The following is a 20,509-nucleotide window of genomic DNA, read 5'->3' on the forward strand; positions in this document are numbered from 1 at the left end:
GGGGGGGGGGACTGGCTAGAAATAGCGGTTTACTGAATGTGCAAAAAACCTAAGACCCATCTCAAGTAGTTTTTGCAGGCTAAAATATGTGCAACAAGTTTACTGGTGTGTTTATCCTTTTATGACTCTTGTGGTTTTAGCATGTAACATTATTATTTAGTAATATAAAAATTGTGTGTAGTAGTGTTGTATAGCTCATCTTGTTTTATTGCTACTGTGTGTTTGCACTGAACTGTTATTGACTTTTTCCCCAATTGATATTGCAAAATGTTGAAGATACAACAGTGTGAGTATTGGTCTTGAGCACCTCGTTTTTAAGTTGTATAGAAAAAAAACTGAAGGTTGTGGTACTAAAACTCCTGGAAAAAGATGATAAACCTATTTGTATTTTGCTTATATGGGTAGGAAGTGCTTGGTATCCCCCTCCCTCTTTAATTTTACTTGCATTGGTGCATCCCTGTGCTAGGTGGGGCGTCTTTCTTGAGGGGGAGGGTTTACCTTGCCCATCTTTGGTGCTTGTAGAGCATGTCATTTTGTAGGCTGTCATGCTTAGAGTGGTAGCATTTTGGGGGTATTTTGCCATCTGAGGTGCACACCTGCTGTGTCGCTGGTAGCAGTATAAATTCACCCTTCTGACAGTCTCTCATTGTGCAACTACCCAGGTATTCTGAGTCTGCACCACAGTGCCTGCACTGACTCCTTTCCTTTAGAGAGCTGGTCAGTGAATTTGCAACTCCCCCTTCAAATGAATATCTAGTGCCTTTGATTACTGTTTTGAGTCCAGTTTGGGCAGACACTTTGCTCTGAGCTAACTGGTAAGACGTCTGAGAGAACTGAAAAATATTTAATGAGAGATGGTAATTTTGTTATGAAAATGGTCTTGTATGATTTTTAAAACACAAGTACAACATTGGGTATGAACTCCTTACTGGTCTGATTTTTATTTCCACATTTATTTTACTTTTACTTTTACTTTTGTTTCAGATGCTCCACAAATGTGGTGCCTGCTGTAAGCTGTTTACTCTCCAGGCAGAAGCACACTCTTCCAGACCTCCCATATGACTATGGTGCATTGCAACCCCACATCAGTGCTGAGATCATGCAGCTACATCACAGCAAACACCATGCAACCTATGTGAATAACTTGAATATTGCAGAGGAAAAGTATGCAGAGGCATTATCCAAGGGTAAGTCCTGGAAAAAGTGGCTGATAACACAAAGGAGAAAATTCATTCAACTCTAGATACCTGGGTTTCATGTTGAAAAGATGGCTGATTTTTAATTTGGGCATGCCTCAGTGCTGCAAAGACCAGCAATGGACCATGTCATTTTGGTGGTTTAAGAATGTTGCTGGTATGTGACAGTGTGCCCCCTTTAAGATTTACTGGATTTCATGAACATTTTTGGGTGCCAAGTCAGCTAAAAATATTTTCTAAGGTCAAATTGTTTTGAAATACTTTTGCTGTGACTGTTAAACTGATGCATTGAGAAATGAGGCAACATTGCTAGTCTGTTGCAATCGGTGTACTATAATTATGCTTTTTGATACTGCATGCCTATTGGGGTTATTCAGCATATAAAGCTGCTTTTTCATTTGGCAGTGGGAAAGTTCTATTTCATTAGCTAAGCCACTTTTTTTTTCTCTCCAGCTTTGGGTGTGAATTTGTCTTGCCATCTTTTGTACTCCCTCTGTGCATGTTAGTTGGTTGTTTTTTTTTTTTTTCCCCTTGCTTTTTCTGTCATGTACACGTCTTTCTGGCACATTCTCTGAATTTTATTTTGATTGTTCTGACCCAGGAGTCTGAATATTTGGTCCCCATCCCATATGTGAATAGGCTGTGTTGGCCTCTGCCTGATCAACACGGTCATCTCTTGCTGTGGTTGGTCATTTAATACTGCTGTATAGTTTCAGAAGCTATCCTTTAACTTTTGACTTTCACTACAACTTTGCTGATGATATTGGCCTTGCAGGTTCCTGGATGAGCATGTTAGTACCTGGTTGCTGCAAACCACGTGCAGTTGAGTAACCTTGACCATAGAAATGTTTATCTAATGCTTTGTTTAAGCATTTGTTCCATTCCTTAACCACCACATTACTGTGGAATGAGGTCATCCTGTTCTAGCAGCCTTCTGTGTTACAGATGCATTATTACTTTGTGTTTACTTTGTTTTTCTGTGATAATTGAATGACTGTAAACGAGGAGTTCCTCTTACTTTTCACTGGTGTTTGAGGCTTGTTTAAGACTAGTCAAAAGCAAGTGTGTTTGGTGTAATTTTATCAGTATAGTTAGATTTATTTTCTTTTGCTTGTAGTTGTGCTAGAGTACTACAGAGTTGTAACTACTTTCTACCAAAGGTAAAATGGAAAGGAGTAGTGTGGCTTGTGTTTTTTCCACTAATGGCTCCTGTAACATAGAAGGCTGGTAGAACAGGATGCTTTTGTTAAGATGCACAGTTTATGCAAAAACAGTAGTTTTATTTTGTTTATCTTTGTCCCTAAAGTGCGGCTCTCATGAGGATCAGCCGGTTTTGGAAATATCTTGTTTATAGTTTTAAAATCTCCTTGACGTACTTCTCAAGCAAATGGTCTTGCACATGTAACAACTCCTATCAAGACCCCTTATTCTGAATCTTTTCTCATCTACAATTTTTACAATCCCATTGACCTCATACTGTCAATATAACGATACTGTCCTTGTGTTAAACACATTACCAAGTCCTCTCCTCGCCCTGTCAAGTCAAACAAATTACAAAATGTTCATAATTTTGTACAATAGCAATCTCCTGGTTATGGAACTTGAGAGGGTTTAACTGTTTGTATAAAATATGCATATGTTGGATTTGATGCCTTTGCCATATTACAGCTGGAGTATGTTCAAATGCTGATTGTTCTATTGATGAAAGTGAGTTTTGCGTACTCTATTCTATACATGTCCAAGCTTAACATCATATAAATAAAATATGATGCATCAAGCTTAACATCATATAAATAAAATATGATGTATGTAACCTGGTAGTAGTTTAACAGCACTCTGGGATCATTAAGTTATTTACTGTTAATGTGCAGTATTTCTTTCCAGCCTTTTGATGAAAAAGGACTTTGCCCAGTCAGGCTTTCCTCGTAAAAGGATAAGTTATTGACTGCATTCTGATTACTAGAAAATCAAAAATTTGAGGGTCATGGCAAAATGAGGCTAAATTGGAGTGGAGTTGTGCTGGGTGGCTTTTTGCAGAGCAGGACGGAAGACGGAAAGAAAATATTTGTAAAACTGGCCATCTGAGATGTATACAGACAAAGTATCTGTAACTGGGGTTGTCTGTGGGGGGGGAAAAAACTAGTAGCTGTTACTGTTTGTTTTGGCTTTGTGATTTGTGTGAAGCAACTCATAATACTTTTTTGGTACTTGTGTATTATTGCAACCACATTTTCGCGGTTGCGAAAGTCGCCTACTTCAAGGGAAACGAGGCCATGAAACGAGGCCATGAAACCGTGTGAGGTGTTTTTAAAGTCCTTAGTGCTAATGGGAAAAGTTCGGATTAGCTTAATGGGAAAAGTTCGGATTAGCTTAATCCGGTGAAACCAATCAAAAAGTAGTCTTCCAGATTTGTGTGCATTACAACCGCATAGGTGAATTGTAAAGGGTGCTATCTTACTGACAAATGGAATCTGTAAGAACCGATTTTCTCCAGTTTGTAAAAGGGGTAAAAGATCATGCTTTAAATTATGTCCCTGTATTGTGTTGGTCAAAATTCACAAATGTGATTTAGCAATGGAAAACTCTGAGAAGGGGTGAATGACTTTACAATGAGGAACTCTTCATGGATTCCATGTTTAACCGGCCTTTTTTGTAAACATGTGTCTGCATTATCTTGAATGCACTTGGCCATACCGATACCTCTCCAGTGTCTAGACTTCTGCCTCATTTTTACATTATTCCCTGCAAGATGCAATTGTGTAGTTTGAGTCATCAGTCTTATTGTCGATAAATAACAGCATCTGTTTCTTTTCGAACAGAGAGAATAATGGCAGCTTTCGAAGCTGCTTGTGACTACAGAATCACATCAGTGCTACAGCGTTTAGGATTCCAGTGTGTGTGACTGCTGATTTAGACACTAGTTGTGTATGTGTACAGCTTAGTGTGCCCCTGATACTTAACCACTGTAATGTGACAGTTAACACTTGGAAGATCGATTTTTCTGACTCGTACATGCACTTGTTTCACTTGAAGTTTCTGAATTTCGCGACCTCAAAAATGTGGTTGCGATAAATACGCAAGTACCCCCCCCCCTTTTTTTTTTTTTATTTTTAATTGGAGCAGAGGCAAAATGCATTGTATGGCAATCCTCCTAATCCCAGCTGATGTCTAAATTGGACACAGAAGAGACTGTAACTACTTGGTAGGGGCTGGGGATTGTCTGGATGAAAGCCGACTGACCTTGTCACTTGCTTATTTTAAACAGTCTCCTCTCAAAATAAGGCATAAAATGCATCGCAGAACATCCAGAACTTTTGTGCTTCTGGGGCTCTGCAGATGCTGTCCCCACACCTGAAGGCTTTGTTAGTCGATTTTGACACTTGGGTCACCTCTGCCCTGAACCCTACCTAGTCTAAAAGTGGCCTTGCTCAGTGATGAGCACAGAAGGTCATAATAGTTTTTTTGTAGGGGACTGGGGGCCATACTTTCTCTAATTTTTCCTTCCAAACCTCAGAGGTATATACAGGTCACTATAACTTGTGTTGGGCTTGAGACAGTGCTATCACTATTTCTTTAACTTTCCTTTCAGATTTTGAAGGTATGTCGAGAGTGTCACTGTAGCTTGTATTGTCTGAGTGTAACAACTTGGTAACCTTAGTGATTGTGAGGAAAAGTGGAAAAATAACTATCTGACATCTGTTGTGGCTATCTTTTGGAGGAGGATAAGGTAACATGTGGTTCTATATAGATCTGACAGCAATAGGCTGAAATGTGTTTTGTTCTGTTTATTTTTTTAGTTGCATCCCAGGCTAACATCAGAAGGGTACACAGATAATTGCTATATTTTGGGATATGGATGAAGAGGTATGCTGTATACAGATGTGACTGTTGTAACTTAATGCCTGTCCATGGGTATCTGTTCTTGTCCCAGTCTCTCACCAGAGAAAGATGCACAGTCTCACACCAGAGAAGGATGCACAGAAGGCTGACTGTACCCACACAAGTGTTTTTCTCCTCATTTTACTGTGAACTGTTTTGTATGCTTTGAGCATTAAGCCTCGGATGCAAGGTATTTCGGCTTTTTTGGGGAATGCATTTCTCTTACTCATGATTCTTGCTCATGCTGTCACTGCATCAAAAGGTTGGGAGGTAAAGGCACTAAAATGCACCTCTGAATGTAGAATCCTTAGTTTCGGGGGCCTAGTGGCCTCCAGCATAATGCAAGTGTGTTCTCCATATTGGAGTGCAGTCTTGCATCATTAGAAGACTGAGAAAAGGAAGAAAAAGGTAAACTAGATGTTGAGGGTAGGCCAGGATGGGGAGCTGGGTGTCACCAGTAATTAGTGGTGGGCAGATGGTGGTGCTATGGTACCCTTTGCATAGGGCTATTTCTGCTAAGGCTGGCCTTGTGTACACTACTACCATAGTGTAGAGAACTTGACTGCATACGTGTCTGCTGCAGGAGCTTTCGGACCCTATAGTTGTATCGTAAACCTAAAAGCATGCCTTTTAAATAAGGAGTTTGTTTTATTGCTCTGAGTGGGAACTCCTCTTGCAGGTGAAAACTTGTTCACATTTTATTGCAGAAGAGGACCCTGTCTGTGTACCTTGCCCTATCCCAGCACTGCTGCAAAATGAAGGAAGCTGTATTTATATTATCTGTCTGAAGTTAATGAAAATATGAATAATGGTAGAGAATTAAGATTTTTTCCTACTTACAACTTGGAGGAGTTGCACAATATTGATCACTGCTGCTGTAGCCTTGGCTGTATGGATTATATCCTGCCAAGGAAAAACGGCCAGACAGCTTCTAAAGCTTTGGAGCATCTCCTATGAGCCAAAACGGTCAGTCAGCTTAAGTTAATTTTACTAAAACAGAAGATGTTCTTCATCTCACATTGCTGCAGTCCTTACATATGGGTAGTCCGCTGTCCTCGGTCGGCCCGAATACCAAAGTATTAGGCTGACGTCGGTCATGGTGCTCAGATCTGACATCAGAGCGTCAGGGTATAAAAGCGCATGACCGTCATATCCTCAGTCTTTTTTGCCGCATGGTCCGATGCAGAAGCAGCATTTGCAAGTGCCGTTCGGCGTTCTGAAATTTTCGTATTCTGAGTTTCAGACCGAAACCAAGTTGGGCTAAGTACCCCGTTGGGGAATATTTTTGTTTTTTCTTGCCTCAGTTAATTCCGGATGTCAGAAAAAGTGAATAATTGTATTTCTTGTGGGAAACAGATACCGCATAGGGATTACCACTCTCTTTGTATTCCTTGCTTGGGTCCTGAGCACGACGTAGTCGGGTGTCGCTTTTGTGCTAGGTTTAATAAGCGCACCATTAAACGTAGGTTAGATTGCGCTAGGCTTGTCTTCGGTAAGCGGTGTAATTATAACATGCCGTTGGATCCTCCGACACCCGCTACCGCGAAGAAGCGCAAAGACAAATCTTTAAAGTCCAGGCAGGATGAGTCGTCCGTTCCGGACGCCGGTTCTTTAGAAACTACGGTGGAATCTGTGGATCCAGCCGAGGTTTCAGTTGTCTCAGGGGGAGGCTTTGATTTTACAAGATGTGGCCTCTCAGGAGTCAGGTCAGGCTGAGGGGGCCTCTCAGGTTGCTGTTCTCCCTTCCTTGCCTAAGGTGGTTAGGCCGCCTTCTTCTGTCTCTAAGGCTCCTTCCAGGGGCAGGCCTGGTTTGCCTTCCACGGGTGTCAGTCCTAGTTCTGCAGGTTGTGTGCCTAAAAAACACATGCTTAAAATGGCAGAAGATTTAATTTCTTTAATCAGAGGTTTTATGCCCCCTCCTGATAAGAGGCCTAGAGTGGAGCCAGAGGTGGAAAGTTTGGAGCAGGCTTCAGATTACTCAGTCTTCAGCTGAAGACATTCAGGATTTTCCTCCTTATTCTGATTCAGACGCAGAGGATTCCACTCCTTCTGCTTCTCCTCCAGAGGATTTTTCTTTTTCAGAAACCCTGCATTCTATGAGAGAACATTTTAAATGGGAAGGTCAGGATTTCTCAGATTCACGAAAGAGGCTTAGGGAATTTTTGTTTTTACCACAACATAGGCCCTTGGCTATACCTCCTGTTTTGGATGTTGTTCAAGACGTTTTCTCCGAGGCTTCCCTTAATCCAGACACTCTGCCTCCTGCGCCAGTTAAGCCAGACAGGTATTATAGAGTACCTGAGGCTCATAAATATCTGTATAAGAGTCCAAGGGCTGACCCAGAAACTATTAGCCAGGGACCTAAGGGTGTCAGGGCTTCTGTTGTAAAAGAATCCAGTTCCTATAGATAAAGATGCTAGAGCTTTGGATAGATGGGGTAAGAAAGTGTATACCTCTTCCACTTTAGCAATGAGGGCTTTGAATTGCCAGTTTCATATGTTGGAAGTATCAGAATTTTCTCCTTACTCAACTAAAATCTAAAGTGGATGCTTTGGCAGAGGGCATAGTGTAAAGAATTACAGGATTTGGTGCATGCCTCTGAACAGGTGGGTAAGCATTCTTTGCAGTGTGGTTTCGATGCTTTACAGGCTTCTTCCAGGGTGGCTGCCACTGGTTCTGTTGTTCGCAGGCACGCCTGGCTTAAGGATCAAAATTTGTCAGAGCATGTTAAAACTAGAATTTTGGATGCTCCTTTGCAGTCTGAAGTTTTGTTTGGTTCTCCTGTGGAATCTGTCTTGAAGAAAATGGAAGACAAGGCTAAGTCTATGCAGACTGTTAAAGATTTTTTGCAGGTGCAGCCTCCTAAGTTTAGCAGGAATTGGCCTACTAAGGGATGGGCTTATCCTTCTGATTTACAGTCTAGGGGTAGATCTAGGCGTGGTAGGGGCAGAGCTCAGAGTTCTTTCAGGCCTAGAACATGGAGTTCACCTGCACAATCTACAGGTGAGGGCAGGGGCCAGTCCTTTCGTAAACAGGCCCAATGACCTGCATCTTCAGCTGCCAGATTCTTCCTGTCTGGCAGCTCCTTTGGGAGGAAAGTTGGCGCTCTTCAAGCAAAACTGGCTTTTAATCACCCAGGACAAATGGGTGTTGGACATTATAGACCGAGGCTACAAGTTTTATTTCCATACATTGCCTCCTTTCAAAGGCATGCCAGACGTTCCGCCTCAGCAAAGGGTAGAGGCTCACAAGCAGATTTCTTTACTTCTTCAAATGGGGGCTATACAGCAGGTCCCTCTGTCAGAAGTGGGCCTAGGATTTTATTCTCTCCTGTTTCTAGTACCAAAGAAAGGAAACACTTGGCCAATTTTGGATTTATCTATCCTCAACACATACCTGGACATTCCAAAATTCAAAATGTTAACGTTGCAACAACTTCTACCTCTGTTGGGCAAAGATCACTGGATGGTAACTCTGGATCTCAAAGAGGCTTATCTTCATGTTCCTATCAGGCCCAGTTGCAGGAGATACCTGCGTTTTCGGGCTGGGACTTTACATTATCAGTTCTCTGCATATCTACTGCGCCCAGGGTGTTCACAAAGGTTCTGGCTCCAGTGATAGCCTTCTTACGGTTTAAGAGGAATACAAATTTATCCTTATTTTGGACGATTGCCTGATTCTTGCTCAAGACAAGTACGAACTTCTTCATCTACAGTATGTGATGGCAGTGTTAAGGTGCCTAGGGTATTCTGTGAACGAAACAAAGTCCAGTCTAGTACCCTCTCAGGAAATGTGCTTTCTGGGTGTGAGACTGAATACAGCTTCCCAGATGGCCTTTTTGACCCCGGACAAGCAAAAGAACCTTGCACTTTACTTCCATCAATTGTCTCTACGGTCCAGGCTGACTGCAAGGACAGCCCTTCAAGCCTTGGGGTTCATGGCATCTTGTATTCTGGTGCTTCCCAATGCCAAACTGCATATGAGGAAGCTACAATGGTATCTCAAAAATGTATGGACACAGCACTGCCATGATCTGGACACTGTCATTCAAATAATACCTTGCATTCAAAAGGAATTTTTGTGGTGGGCTCAGGAATGTCACCTAAACAAGGGACTCTCTGTGACCCGACCAGAGGAGAGTCTGATTTTATTGACAGATGCCTCGGACAAGGCTTGGGGAGCACACCTCAATGGAAAATGGGTTCAAGACACGTGGCCTGCCAGACTTCAACATCTACATATCAACTTGAAGGAGATGTTAGCAGTCCAATTTGCATTGATGGCTTTCAAGGATTTACTTCACCCAGGGCAAGTGTTGATTCTAACAGACAACACAACTGTCATGTGGTACATCAACAAGCAAGGGGGAACCCATTCGTACCCTCTTTGCAGGCAAGCAATGATTTTGTGGGAGACTGCTCTCAGTTTACACCTCAATCTTCAGGCAAGGTTTCTACCAGGAGCACAGAACTCCTTGGCAGATGTTTTGAGCAGACAGATAGTGGATCCCCACGAGTGGAAATTGGATCCTCATGTATTTCGAAAATTGACAGTGCTATGGGGAACTCCAGACATAGATCTGTTCGCTTCTCCACTAAATTTCCAGTTGCCAAAGTTTTGCACAAAAATGTTTCATCCCACAGCTTGGAAAGTAGATGCTCTATCATTCAGTTGGAGCAATCTTCACGTCTATGCCTTTCCGCCTCTGCCTCTCCTCCCCAAGGTACTCTTGAAGGTCAGACAAGACAGGCCCTCCATGATTCTAATAGCTTCAGATTGGCCTCGACAGCACTGGTACCCTCTGCGGGAGCCTCCATGGCCTTTGCCTACGATTCCGCACCTTTTGTCTCAGGAGGGCAATCATTTCCTCAATGTCAGGATTCAGTCCCTGCATCTAACAGCCTGGCACATTCGGTTCTAGAACCTGGAGGGTCGCAGCTTCCACAAGTTTTGAATGTTATTTTGGAGGCCAGAAGGCCTAGTACACTGAAAGTTTATGCTGATAAATGGAGGAGATTTTTATTTTGGAGCAAAACTAAGAGCTTTGATGTTTCCAGGCCTGATTTTAAGTGTTTCTCTTCAATATCTTACAGAATTATTAGACAAAGGTTTGTCTTTCTCCTCTATAAAAGTTCATGCTGCAGCCATCTCTGCTCACTATGACTGTGACCCTCCATTATTCTCTCATCTTTTGTTTAAGCAATTTCTTAGAGGGGCAAAGAACATAAGACCACCACGTAGAGCTCCTACTCCTGCCTGGGATCTCAATTTTGTGTTGGAAAAACTTACTTTACCTCCTTTTGAACCTGCAGCTACTGCTGAGTTAAAGTTTTTGTCTTGGAAGACTGCTTTTTTGTTGGCCATTACGTCTGCTAGAAGGGTTTCTGAATTACAGGCTCTTATGGCAGTTGAACCCTTCCTAATTTTTCATAAGGATAGGGTATCTCTGCGTACTAACCCTACTTTTATGCCTAAAGTGGTTTCAAATGTGGCCTTGAACCAATCAATTCATTTGCCCACTTTTTATGCAGATCCCCAAAATAAAGGGGAGAAAATTTTGCACACTTTGGATATTCACAGGCAGTTGCGTTATTATTTGAGCAGGACTAAAGGATTCAGACAGTCTCAGCAGTTGTTTGTTTCTTTTGCTTTAGGTTCTCAGGGGAAACCTGTTTCAAAACAAATTATTTCTAAGTGGATTGGCTTTTGTATTGCTTTTTGTTATTCCCATCATGGTAAGGAGATTCCGGCTGGAATCAGACCTCACTCCACTAGGGCTACTGCCACTTCTACAGCTTTTTTAAGGGGAGTAGCTACTAAAGATATTTTGGAAGCAGCTACTTGGAGTTCAGTGCATACTTTTTCTAAACATTACCACCTTCCTCTTTATTCCAAATCTAGGGCTGGATTTGCCACTGCAATCTTACAGGGCATTTTGGCAGCTCCCAATGCTTTATGATTTTGCCAGCCTCCCTTTACCTCTGCTTTGGGATTCTACCCATATGTAAGGACTGCAGCAATGTGAGATGAAGAACATAGTACAGTTTTGTACCTACCATAAATGTAGATGTTTGAAGATCCACATTGCTGCAGTCCAATTTACCCTCCCTCCTTCCCCTCTGTACTTTGGAATGGTTGTGTGGTTTGGGTGGTAGCTGTTATTTGTACATGCCTTTTGGGAAGTATTCTATTTTTGGCTGTGGCCTTTGGTTGTTGTTGTTGTTGTTGTTGTTGTTGTTGTTGTTGTTGTTGTTGTTGTTGTTGTTGTTGTTGTTGTTGTTGTTGTTGTTGTTGTTGTTGTTGTTGTTGTTGTTGTTGTTGTTGTTGTTGTTGTTGTTGTTGTTGTTGTTGTTGTTGTTGTTGTTGTTGTTGTTGTTGTTGTTGTTGTTGTTGTTGTTGTTGTTGTTGTTGTTGTTGTTGTTGTTGTTGTTGACCATTTTTTTTTTTTTAAATTGTTTAGTTTACTTTGTGGGACTGGCAAAGTGCTTTTTACTGTGTGTTTTGTGAAAAAGACAGTCTTTTGCTGCTTGTTTCCCTCTGGGAAAGAGGCACCATTTTTGGCTTGACCATGGAACAATCTGCTAGTCTTTCAGCCACAAAAAGGTGAAGCAAAATGGCCTTTATCAGTTTGCCTTGGCCGCAGGGGATGACTCTGCTCTGCTCTATCAGTTGTACCTCAAGACGTCTGGGATTCCCCTGCTGTGTAGCATCTACAGTTACTCTGAACTGGGGATTGGCCTTGTCCTCTGTGGTTGTTTGTCTCCCCTCAGGAGACCAGGAAGAGCCACTTTTCTCTGTTGAGAGACCAGACAGGGAAGACTTTCCTGTTTGTCTGCATGCTCTGTCCATCCCTGGGGAAGCTATTGCTGCTATAAAACTGATAGTCCCATTTTTCCCGTCAAAAGAAAGTAGTTTACTGGGTCTGGCTTTGGGTTTAATTCTGGCTAGTGATACTACTTGAAAAGTTTTTTTTTTCTGGTAAAACAAAGGCTTTTCTCCTTTTCTGAAGAAATTCAAAGCTCTAAATATGGACACGGGCTTTCTCAGATTTCTGATTCAGAGGATAGTTTAGTTTGACTTTCCCTGGGTGTGTGTGTAGCCTTTATCTGAGACTAGTTCTAGAATGGCCAGTGTTTTCAGTGGGAGAACACAGATTTCTCGGGCCTTAATATTGAGCTATTAGAAGGAATTTCCTGAACCCGTACCCATTCTTCCAGTTTTGTCAGCTTTTGGAGGATGCATGTGATAACTGCCTGCAGTTTTCCTGTCTGCTAGTTGGCTGCCCCTAAAAGGGCTGATAAGATATATAAAGTTCCTTCAGTCTTTTTTTTAAGGTTTTTGTACACACTATCCTAACCTGATCCAGCAGCTATAGCTTTAGTTAACAGTACAACCAATATGACAAGAAAAAATAAAACGCAAGATGAAGGTGATGAACCACTAGGCAATACTTTTAATCATGGTACCTCAGCCTTTCGCCTTCAAGGGATAATTTACACAGAAATCACCACCTTTAAATATGCACAATAGAACAGGCAATTAAATACATAAATTAACATATTGATTAAACACCTTGGTAACACAGCCTTATTCAAAATGACCCTGTCAAAAATCACAAAGCTGAAATAGCAGTAAGAAAAAGGAAAACAAAATCCCAAACCTTGATATTGTATACACTAAGTATACCTATATAAATTTGCAAGCGTAACCGTTCACAATCATTACAGATTAAATTCTTAAATATGCAGGTGTATACATAAATATACTTTGTCGAGCAAAAAAGATTAGAGTAATAAATATTCATAGCAACCACCTGATTTAAACCCCCCAGGGTGTAGGGTGCCATAGTTAAATTATCTTGAGACTACATTTATTTTTAATCTAGAGAAAATCATCCATCCCCCCCCCCATGTGCAGAGAAGTGCTGGGCAACCGGGCTCTCCCATTTTCCGTTTCTGAATGTCCAGAAGATGCTCCATTATTCGTCTTACCATTGTCTTGGTCTGCCCTATGTATCAACATTTTCTCAAAACCACACCCTAAAATATACACAGCTCCACAAGATTTGCAATAAAATTTGCCAGTAGTCTTATTTTCTACCATTGATAATAGTACTGCGAATTTTTGAACAAAGGTGGATAAAATGGAGAGTGAAGTCATTCTAAGGAAGAAAAAAACTTGTGATATGAATGACTTTCAGTCTAGTCACAGTGGCAGCTTTACTCCCTTGCTTAATCACTGGGGAAACCTTGTTGGGGGTGGTGGGGGGGTCTGAGCTCCTCTTTGCATTTCCTCTGACAAGATCGTCTGAAAGCTAAAACTTCACAAAGCCAAGGTTGTACTCATAGCGCCTTCCTGACACCAGCAGTTCTTTATGTTCATCATTTGATCACTGCTGCAGTAGCATTGACTGTACATGGGTTGTATCCTACACAGAATGAAACATTGGGCCAGTTTTCAGAGCTGAAGAGCACCTTCCATGTGACTAAACCATTGCTGGCTTGAGCAGAGCTGAATAGAATCAACTGTTCAGCTGCTGAGCCGTTCAGAGCTTTCCTGAAGGCTTCTGACAATCAGCTGTTGGCTAACAGTTCCATTGATGGACATACAAGCTCCCTTGGGGGGGAAACCTATGTTTTGTTTTTATTTCAGAAACTTACTTTAAAAAAAGTTAATTGGACAAATATGTTTGTGGATGGAGTGACTTAGCCACTTTTATTTAATTGCGAAGAGCAACTTTTTACTTTCGTAGGAGTTGGTAGTAGTATTGGGGGGGAGCTGGGTAAATATTTTTAAAAATGCTTTTTATTGTGTTTGTGTAGTAATCTACTTGCCTAATTTACAGACTGCTGCTAAGTCTTACCAGGCTGCAGGCATCATTGTTTCTCGGTGGAACAGCTTACTGGTTCATTGGTTCTTCTATCCACAAAAAAATTTCCAAACAGCCTTTGCCCCCTTCTGCAGGCTATATATTTCCTTACACCATTCATATTTTTCCATGGCTCCCTTTTGATCCGGTCCTTTTAGCCACCGTGAATCAGGGGTTAGACATCTCTGCTGTTGTTGGGAGTACCCTTGTTGGGGAAGGGAAATCCATTCTTGTCAGTCTGTGAGCAAAGAGTAGGGAATTACCCTTGGCCTAGACGGGCTGCCTGTCGATAAGGATGAGTTGCCTGACAGGATTCTGTCTTCTAAAGAAATTCCTGTCAAAAAAAGTAGAAAATATTTCCCTTTGACTTTCAGTTTGGACAAGAAAATGATTTTTGAGAAGACTACTACTTTTCTGTCCTCAGCTCACTAATTCTGAGGCGAGTTTCTTCTGGTAGTCCCTTAGAAGAATTTTATTTTTCTGAAACCTTATCCTAATGAGCTAGTTATTTCAGTTGGAGCTGAATGATATTCCACTGTCTTTGAAAAGATATGATTTATTCCAACTGGAATTTTTTTGAATGCTGTTGTATTGGAGGAAGTAGTTATTACAGACTATAATCTGCTTTCACAGGGGTAGTAAGTTGGCTGTCAGGCAATTTATACATTTCCTTAACTCCTTTACTACAGTGAAGTTCTGGAAGTGTTTGTACAGTTAACTCTCAATGATAGCATCTTGAGTTTTTTTTGTTAAAATCAGTTTATGCCCTTGTCTATCAAACAAATGTTAATCTCTCTTAAGACACCTCCTTATTAGATTATCATATATGGCATAGGTAATATTTATATAAATGAAAATAAACCATACTGACAATCTTGGTTGCAAACATTGTACATTACAAATCATGCAGACCTAAATTGTAGCTTTTGCATCGCTTATCCAGTCCACCCTTATATAGCCCATTCAAATCTTGCCTTCTTTTAAAACCTCGTTCCTACTCTGCATGTATTGATTCCACATTTTTTTCCCATGTAATTTGCTCCTACCCTTTTTAAAGATCCCAATTCCAGTTTTATCTCTTAGTATCTTTTCTACTTCTAGTATAGTTGGTTTAGATTCTGATTTCCTTTTTCAAGTAATTGCTTTTGTGGCCGCCATCATAATTTAACTCGGCAAGGCTTTACTACATCTAAGAAATTACGATTTGTATTTTAGCTCAAATTTCCTTAGTTATACCAGTTTCCTCACCCAACATCTCCAATGCAACATTTCCACCAGAGCAGTCTGCAGGGTCTGCCAACTCATTGTACTCCCAGAAAATGTTCCCAGTTATCTTTTTCTTCCCCATTACACCTCCAACATTTGCTGTCTACCTGAGGAAGTCTACTTGGGGTCTAAAAATACCTATGTAAACCTCTCCAAGCAGAGATCTTAAATCTTCTAGACTTTGTTGCATATTCGGGAGACACGCATATATCACCCCATTGTTTTTTTGTGGATTGCTTATCCAATTTCTCTTCCCAGTTCTTTCTAACCTCTGATTCTTGGTTATCGTGCAATATTTTATATGCTCTACTAATTATTCCTTTCTTAATGCAAATTCTGTTCCAGATTCTACTAAAAACTCTAACAGTGCTGGTCATTTGTTTAGGACCCCCTTATTTCTTTGTTTGCCTATACTCTTATCGATCCTCGATAGGGAAGGCAATCTCTAACCTGTAGTCCAAATATGTTCTTGGTGTCTTCCATTCTGTTACTTTTCTCACTCTAATTTGCTCCCAGTACCCTGGTTCCTTTGCCAGTTTTCTCCAATAAATTCCAGTTTTTCTTGCTTATTTTCCATATCCCTAATTGCAGTCATCCCTATCGGCAAAATCTCCTTTCTTCATTCCTGTGTTGGCTTAGTTCTGTTGCTTTGACAATAATCCTACAGAATAGTATCTTTATATCCTCAAAGGTCTGCATCCAAAATACCAGTCTCTCCTTGTTTGAGCTTCCTTCTGTTTCATCATCTATTTCTACTTTGAATTGTACTTTTTCTGCTTGTGCTGTGTATAGGAGCCTTAACTGTGTTGCTTTGAAAGGAGTCTTCAGACCAGGTAATCCCAGTCTACCTTCTGATGCTTGCCGTCTTCTCCTCCTAGATAAAATCCTTCAGAGCTTTTTATTAATTGCTGTTCACAAAAATATGCCTGAGCTGTGTAAGACTAAAGGGACTAAAACATTGTAATTGCTTGTATCCTATTATCTATATACATATAACGGAGCTTCCATTTTCTCATTGTTTTGTATTATCTTTTAGTCTCCTCTCACATATCCTTAGCTGCCACACTAGAATAATTTTTAATCTGTACTGCTAAATACTTCATTTTGTCATATCCCCATTTGTATGGATACTGCTGAACCAATTCATATGTGGATACATAATTTACTGTTATTGTCTTTGTTTTAGCTTCATTAATTTTGTATCCTGAAGATTTGAAACTGTTCCACAGCACTATGTTCCTTTCTGGTTTTGTTGGGTACAAAATAATGCCATCTGTAAATTGAGTCAGTTTTTCTTTACTACCATACCAATTATATCCTTGAATTTCTGAGTCCCTTATTTTCTTTGGTTCTAAATATAATGCAAATAACAAAGAGAAGAGACCCCTGCCTGCCCCCCCCTGCTCAAGCAGACATCAGCAAGGACCCCACCCACTTTAATTTTTGCCACCCATTAATTATGTATCCTCCTAATCAACCTTGTAATTTTATCAGGGAATGCAAATGCTTCCATTACTCTGCTCAAAGTCCCAGCTTACTCTGTCAAATGCTGTCTCTGCACCAAGACCCACCAACAACGGTGGTATTTTCTTACATTCTGTTTCCCTCTGGATCATAATGATCTGTCCATGTCAAATGTTTGCCTCCCCACCATAAAACCACATTGATCCATATCTATCAATTTTGGCATCACTTTTGCCATTCTTTAAACCATTATAGACTAACACCTTTATAATTACGGTTTAGCATTGAAATGGACCTGTATGAAGCCGGAACTGATGGATTTTTACCCTTTAAGTATTACAGCTACCACCACTTTCTTCCTTTGATTTCCATATTTTTCTTGCTTTATACAGACAATTTCTGAAATATTTCTAATACTTCTGCAGGATCACTTGTTATAGGTTCCCAGGATCCCTTGTTATAGTCTCTCTAAGCTTGGTGACAAGCCATTTCTGCTTTCTTGTTTTTGTGCTCTAGAGTTATCAAAAACAGTTGCTTAACAGCAATTGTTCTAAACTTGTGCATATTATCAAGGCAATTCCTTATTTTCTGTTTAGCATTCTGCAGTTGCTCCTGTTTGGGATTCCCTCTTTTGCAACGCTTAACATGTCAGTCCCTCTAAATAAGTCTTGTAACTTTATAACCATATTTCCCTTTCTTTCATTTCCACCCTATTTTTAAACTCCACTTCAATTTTATCTCACTCACTAGCTGCATTTTCAGAAGAAATTTGTCTTTTCTAATAGTTCCTGAATATTTCCACTATGCAGTCCTTAAATTCCTCTCTCCAGCAGATAAGTGAGAAAGCGTCAGTGTCCCGTTTTATTTTATTACCCTGTGTTTTTTATTTTTATTATTATTGGCACATGATATGCACCCAATAGCTATTTCAGATCCAAGACCTTCAATTAAATGCACATGTTCATGTGAAATGTAAATTGTCTGTCCTAGCCCAGTTTTTGTATCTTGGGGAATATGTAAATTCACTCCAACTCCTAGTACAGAATTCACATCTTCCATGCTAAATATTTGTTTAAAATTTCTTTAGAAATCCACCCTTTTCCCCCTGACACATCTTCACTGTTGCAAATCAAATTCCAGTCCCCACCTATAAAGAATATTCCTTGCTGATTTCTCCCAAAATTTTCTTAAGCTCTATTATAGCAGTTTTCGATGGAATATAAATACATGCTAGTAGCCCCTTTAATACTAATAAATCTACTATTGTCTTTTTTTCCCTCCTCTTACTATTGGAGCTCCTCTTGCAATTATAAGTACTCCTCTCTTTGCCCCAGGTATTCCTGAAAACCTTTAATACCACTTTACTAGCAAACATTGTACATCAGACACCATTGCAACTGTAGTTGCAAACATTATACATAACTTATCTATCCAGTCATTGTCAATTCATGTCTCATTCAAATCCTGCCTGTTAAACCTTGTTCCTTCTCTGCATATATTGTTCCCATTTTTTTCTATGTAGTTTATTTCCCTTTTCTACAGATCCCAATTCCAGTTTTCTGTTACTATAGTCACTGCTTCTATTAAAGTTGGTCTAGACTTTGATTTCCATTTTCTAGTTATTGCTTTTATGGCAGCCGCCATAATTAGACTCTGGGAAGGCTTTACTATGTCTAGGCAATTCTGATTCTGTATCACAGCTCAAAAAATCTCCCCAGTCAATCCACCACTCACCCAGCATCTCTGACAGAGCAGTCTGCAGGGAATCCCTAAAGTCTGCAAGCTCGTTACACTTCCCAAAAATATGTTGAGCCACCTTTTTCTTGCCTGTCACACCTCCAACATTTGCTATCCACGTGAGGCAAAATTCTTTGGAGTCTGCTTGGGGTATAAAAATACCTATGTAAACACTTCCAGGCAAAGATCTTAAATCTTCTAAACTTTGTTGCATATTTGGGAGCTATACATATATCCCCCATTGTCTCTTTGAATTTATTATCCAGTCTCTTTCCAATCCTTTCTATGCTCCTCTGATTCTTATAATTATCATGCAATAGTTTATGCTTTACAAATTTATTCCTTTTTTAACAGCAGCTTCTATTCTAGATTCTATTAAAAACTCTACCAGTGCTGGTCTCTCGTTCAAGAGCCTCCTATTTCTTTCTCTTTGCCTATACTATATCAATTCTTGATGGGTAAGACCATCTTTAACCTGCAGTCCAAATACATTCTTGGCCTGTCCCCATTTTACCACCTTTCCTTTTCTAGTTATTTGCTCCCAATACCTTGGTTCCTTTGCTAGTTTTCTCCAGTAAATTCCAGCCCCCTCCCTGTTTATCTGTATCCCTAACCACAGTCATCCCTATCAGCAAAATCTTTTTTCTCCTTTTTTGTGGTGTTCTTAAAATACTCCCTGCTATTTTATGAATGTAATACTCTGTAAGATTTTTAAGAGTCTTCATCCAAAAATCACAATCTCTCCTTCTTTCTTGAGCTTTCTCACTGTATCGTCATCTTTACTTTCCACTTTGAATTGTACATAGCACAAGCAGAAAATTATAAGAGCTGTGTTGCTCTAAAGTACCTCCTCAAATTGGGTAATCCTACTCTGCCTTGTTCTATTGGAAGAAGCAGATTATCCCAGTTGACCCTTTGTCTTCCCTTTCCAGATAAAATCTTTCAACTTTTTTTTTTTTTTTTTAATTGCTATCCACAGCTTCTCCTGAGTGATAAAAAAAAATATGCCTGACCTGTGTATAAGATTAAAGGGACTAAAAACATTTTAATGGCTTGTATCTTAGTATCCATATAGCAAAGCTACCAGTTTCTCAACTCTTGTATTTTCTTCTCATTAGCCTCTTGCCACATATCCTTGGCGACAACAGAGAAATTTCTAATCCATACTCCTAAATACTTGATTTTATCTTGTCCCCATAAACATGGATATTGTTGGATCATTTCATGTGTGGGTACATAATTTACTGCTGTTGCCTTTGTTTTGGCTTAATTTTATATCCCTAGAAGATTTGAAACAGTCTTAAAATGTTCCACAACACATCTCCCTTTTTGGTTTCATCGTCATGTATAAAAGATTTGCAAATAGAGCCAGCTTTTCCTGACTACCATACAAATTATCTTTGAATTTCTGAGTCCCTTATTTTCTTTGCTAGTGGTTCTAAATATAATGCAGATAACAAAAGGGAAAGTGGACAACCCTACCTGGTTACTCTACTCAACCAGAAGTTATTGGAGAGGACTCCCCATTTTAATCTTTCCCTCTGATCCTTGTATACTTTATCAACCATATAATTGTATCCGGGAAAGCAAATGCTTCTGTTTCCCTGCTCATGAAGTCCCAGTCTACTGTCAAATGCTTTCTGTGCATCAAGACCCGCCAATAAAAGTGGTATTTTCTTACATTCTGCTTCCCTCTGGATCATCAATGTTCTGTTAATATTGTGAAATATTTGCCTCCCCTCCACAAAACCACACTAATCCATATCCGTCAGTCTTGGTATCACTTCTAATTCTTTTGGGCATTAGACACAGTTTATAATCATGGTTAGTATTGAAATGGGCCTGTATGAAGCTGGATCTGATGAATCTTTACCCACTATTACTGTACCACCACCTTCTTCCAGGATGCTGGTTCTTCTCTTGCTTCCAGATCAGTTTTCCCTCCCAACTTCCACAAGAATACCATCTATTCCTGGGACTTTCCTGTAGATTGGTTATACATAGCCATTTTTATCTCCTTTTCGTATCCCGACTGTTAGTAATTGAGCCTCATCTATGTCTTACCTTGCATATTTAATTATTCCATAGACATTTCCAT

At 40.1% G+C, this 20,509-nt stretch overlaps 1 protein-coding gene across 2 annotated transcripts in view; it reads left to right on the plus strand.

Annotated features, from left to right (window-relative positions):
- Window positions 1-20,509, plus strand: part of SOD2 (superoxide dismutase 2) — a 204,740-nt gene that overhangs the window by 56,497 nt on the left and 127,734 nt on the right. For both annotated transcript variants that reach the window (XM_044069704.1, XM_044069700.1), the window contains exon 2: window positions 985-1,187. In XM_044069704.1, the coding sequence (XP_043925639.1) occupies window positions 1,100-1,187 (88 nt within the window). In that variant the 5' untranslated portion in view covers window positions 985-1,099. The remainder of the gene's footprint in view (window positions 1-984; window positions 1,188-20,509) is intronic.

The sequence above is a fragment of the Protopterus annectens genome, chromosome 1.part0 (genome assembly GCF_019279795.1).
Source record: "Protopterus annectens isolate FY-2018-M chromosome 1.part0, PAN1.0, whole genome shotgun sequence".
NCBI lineage: Eukaryota > Metazoa > Chordata > Ceratodontiformes > Protopteridae > Protopterus > Protopterus annectens.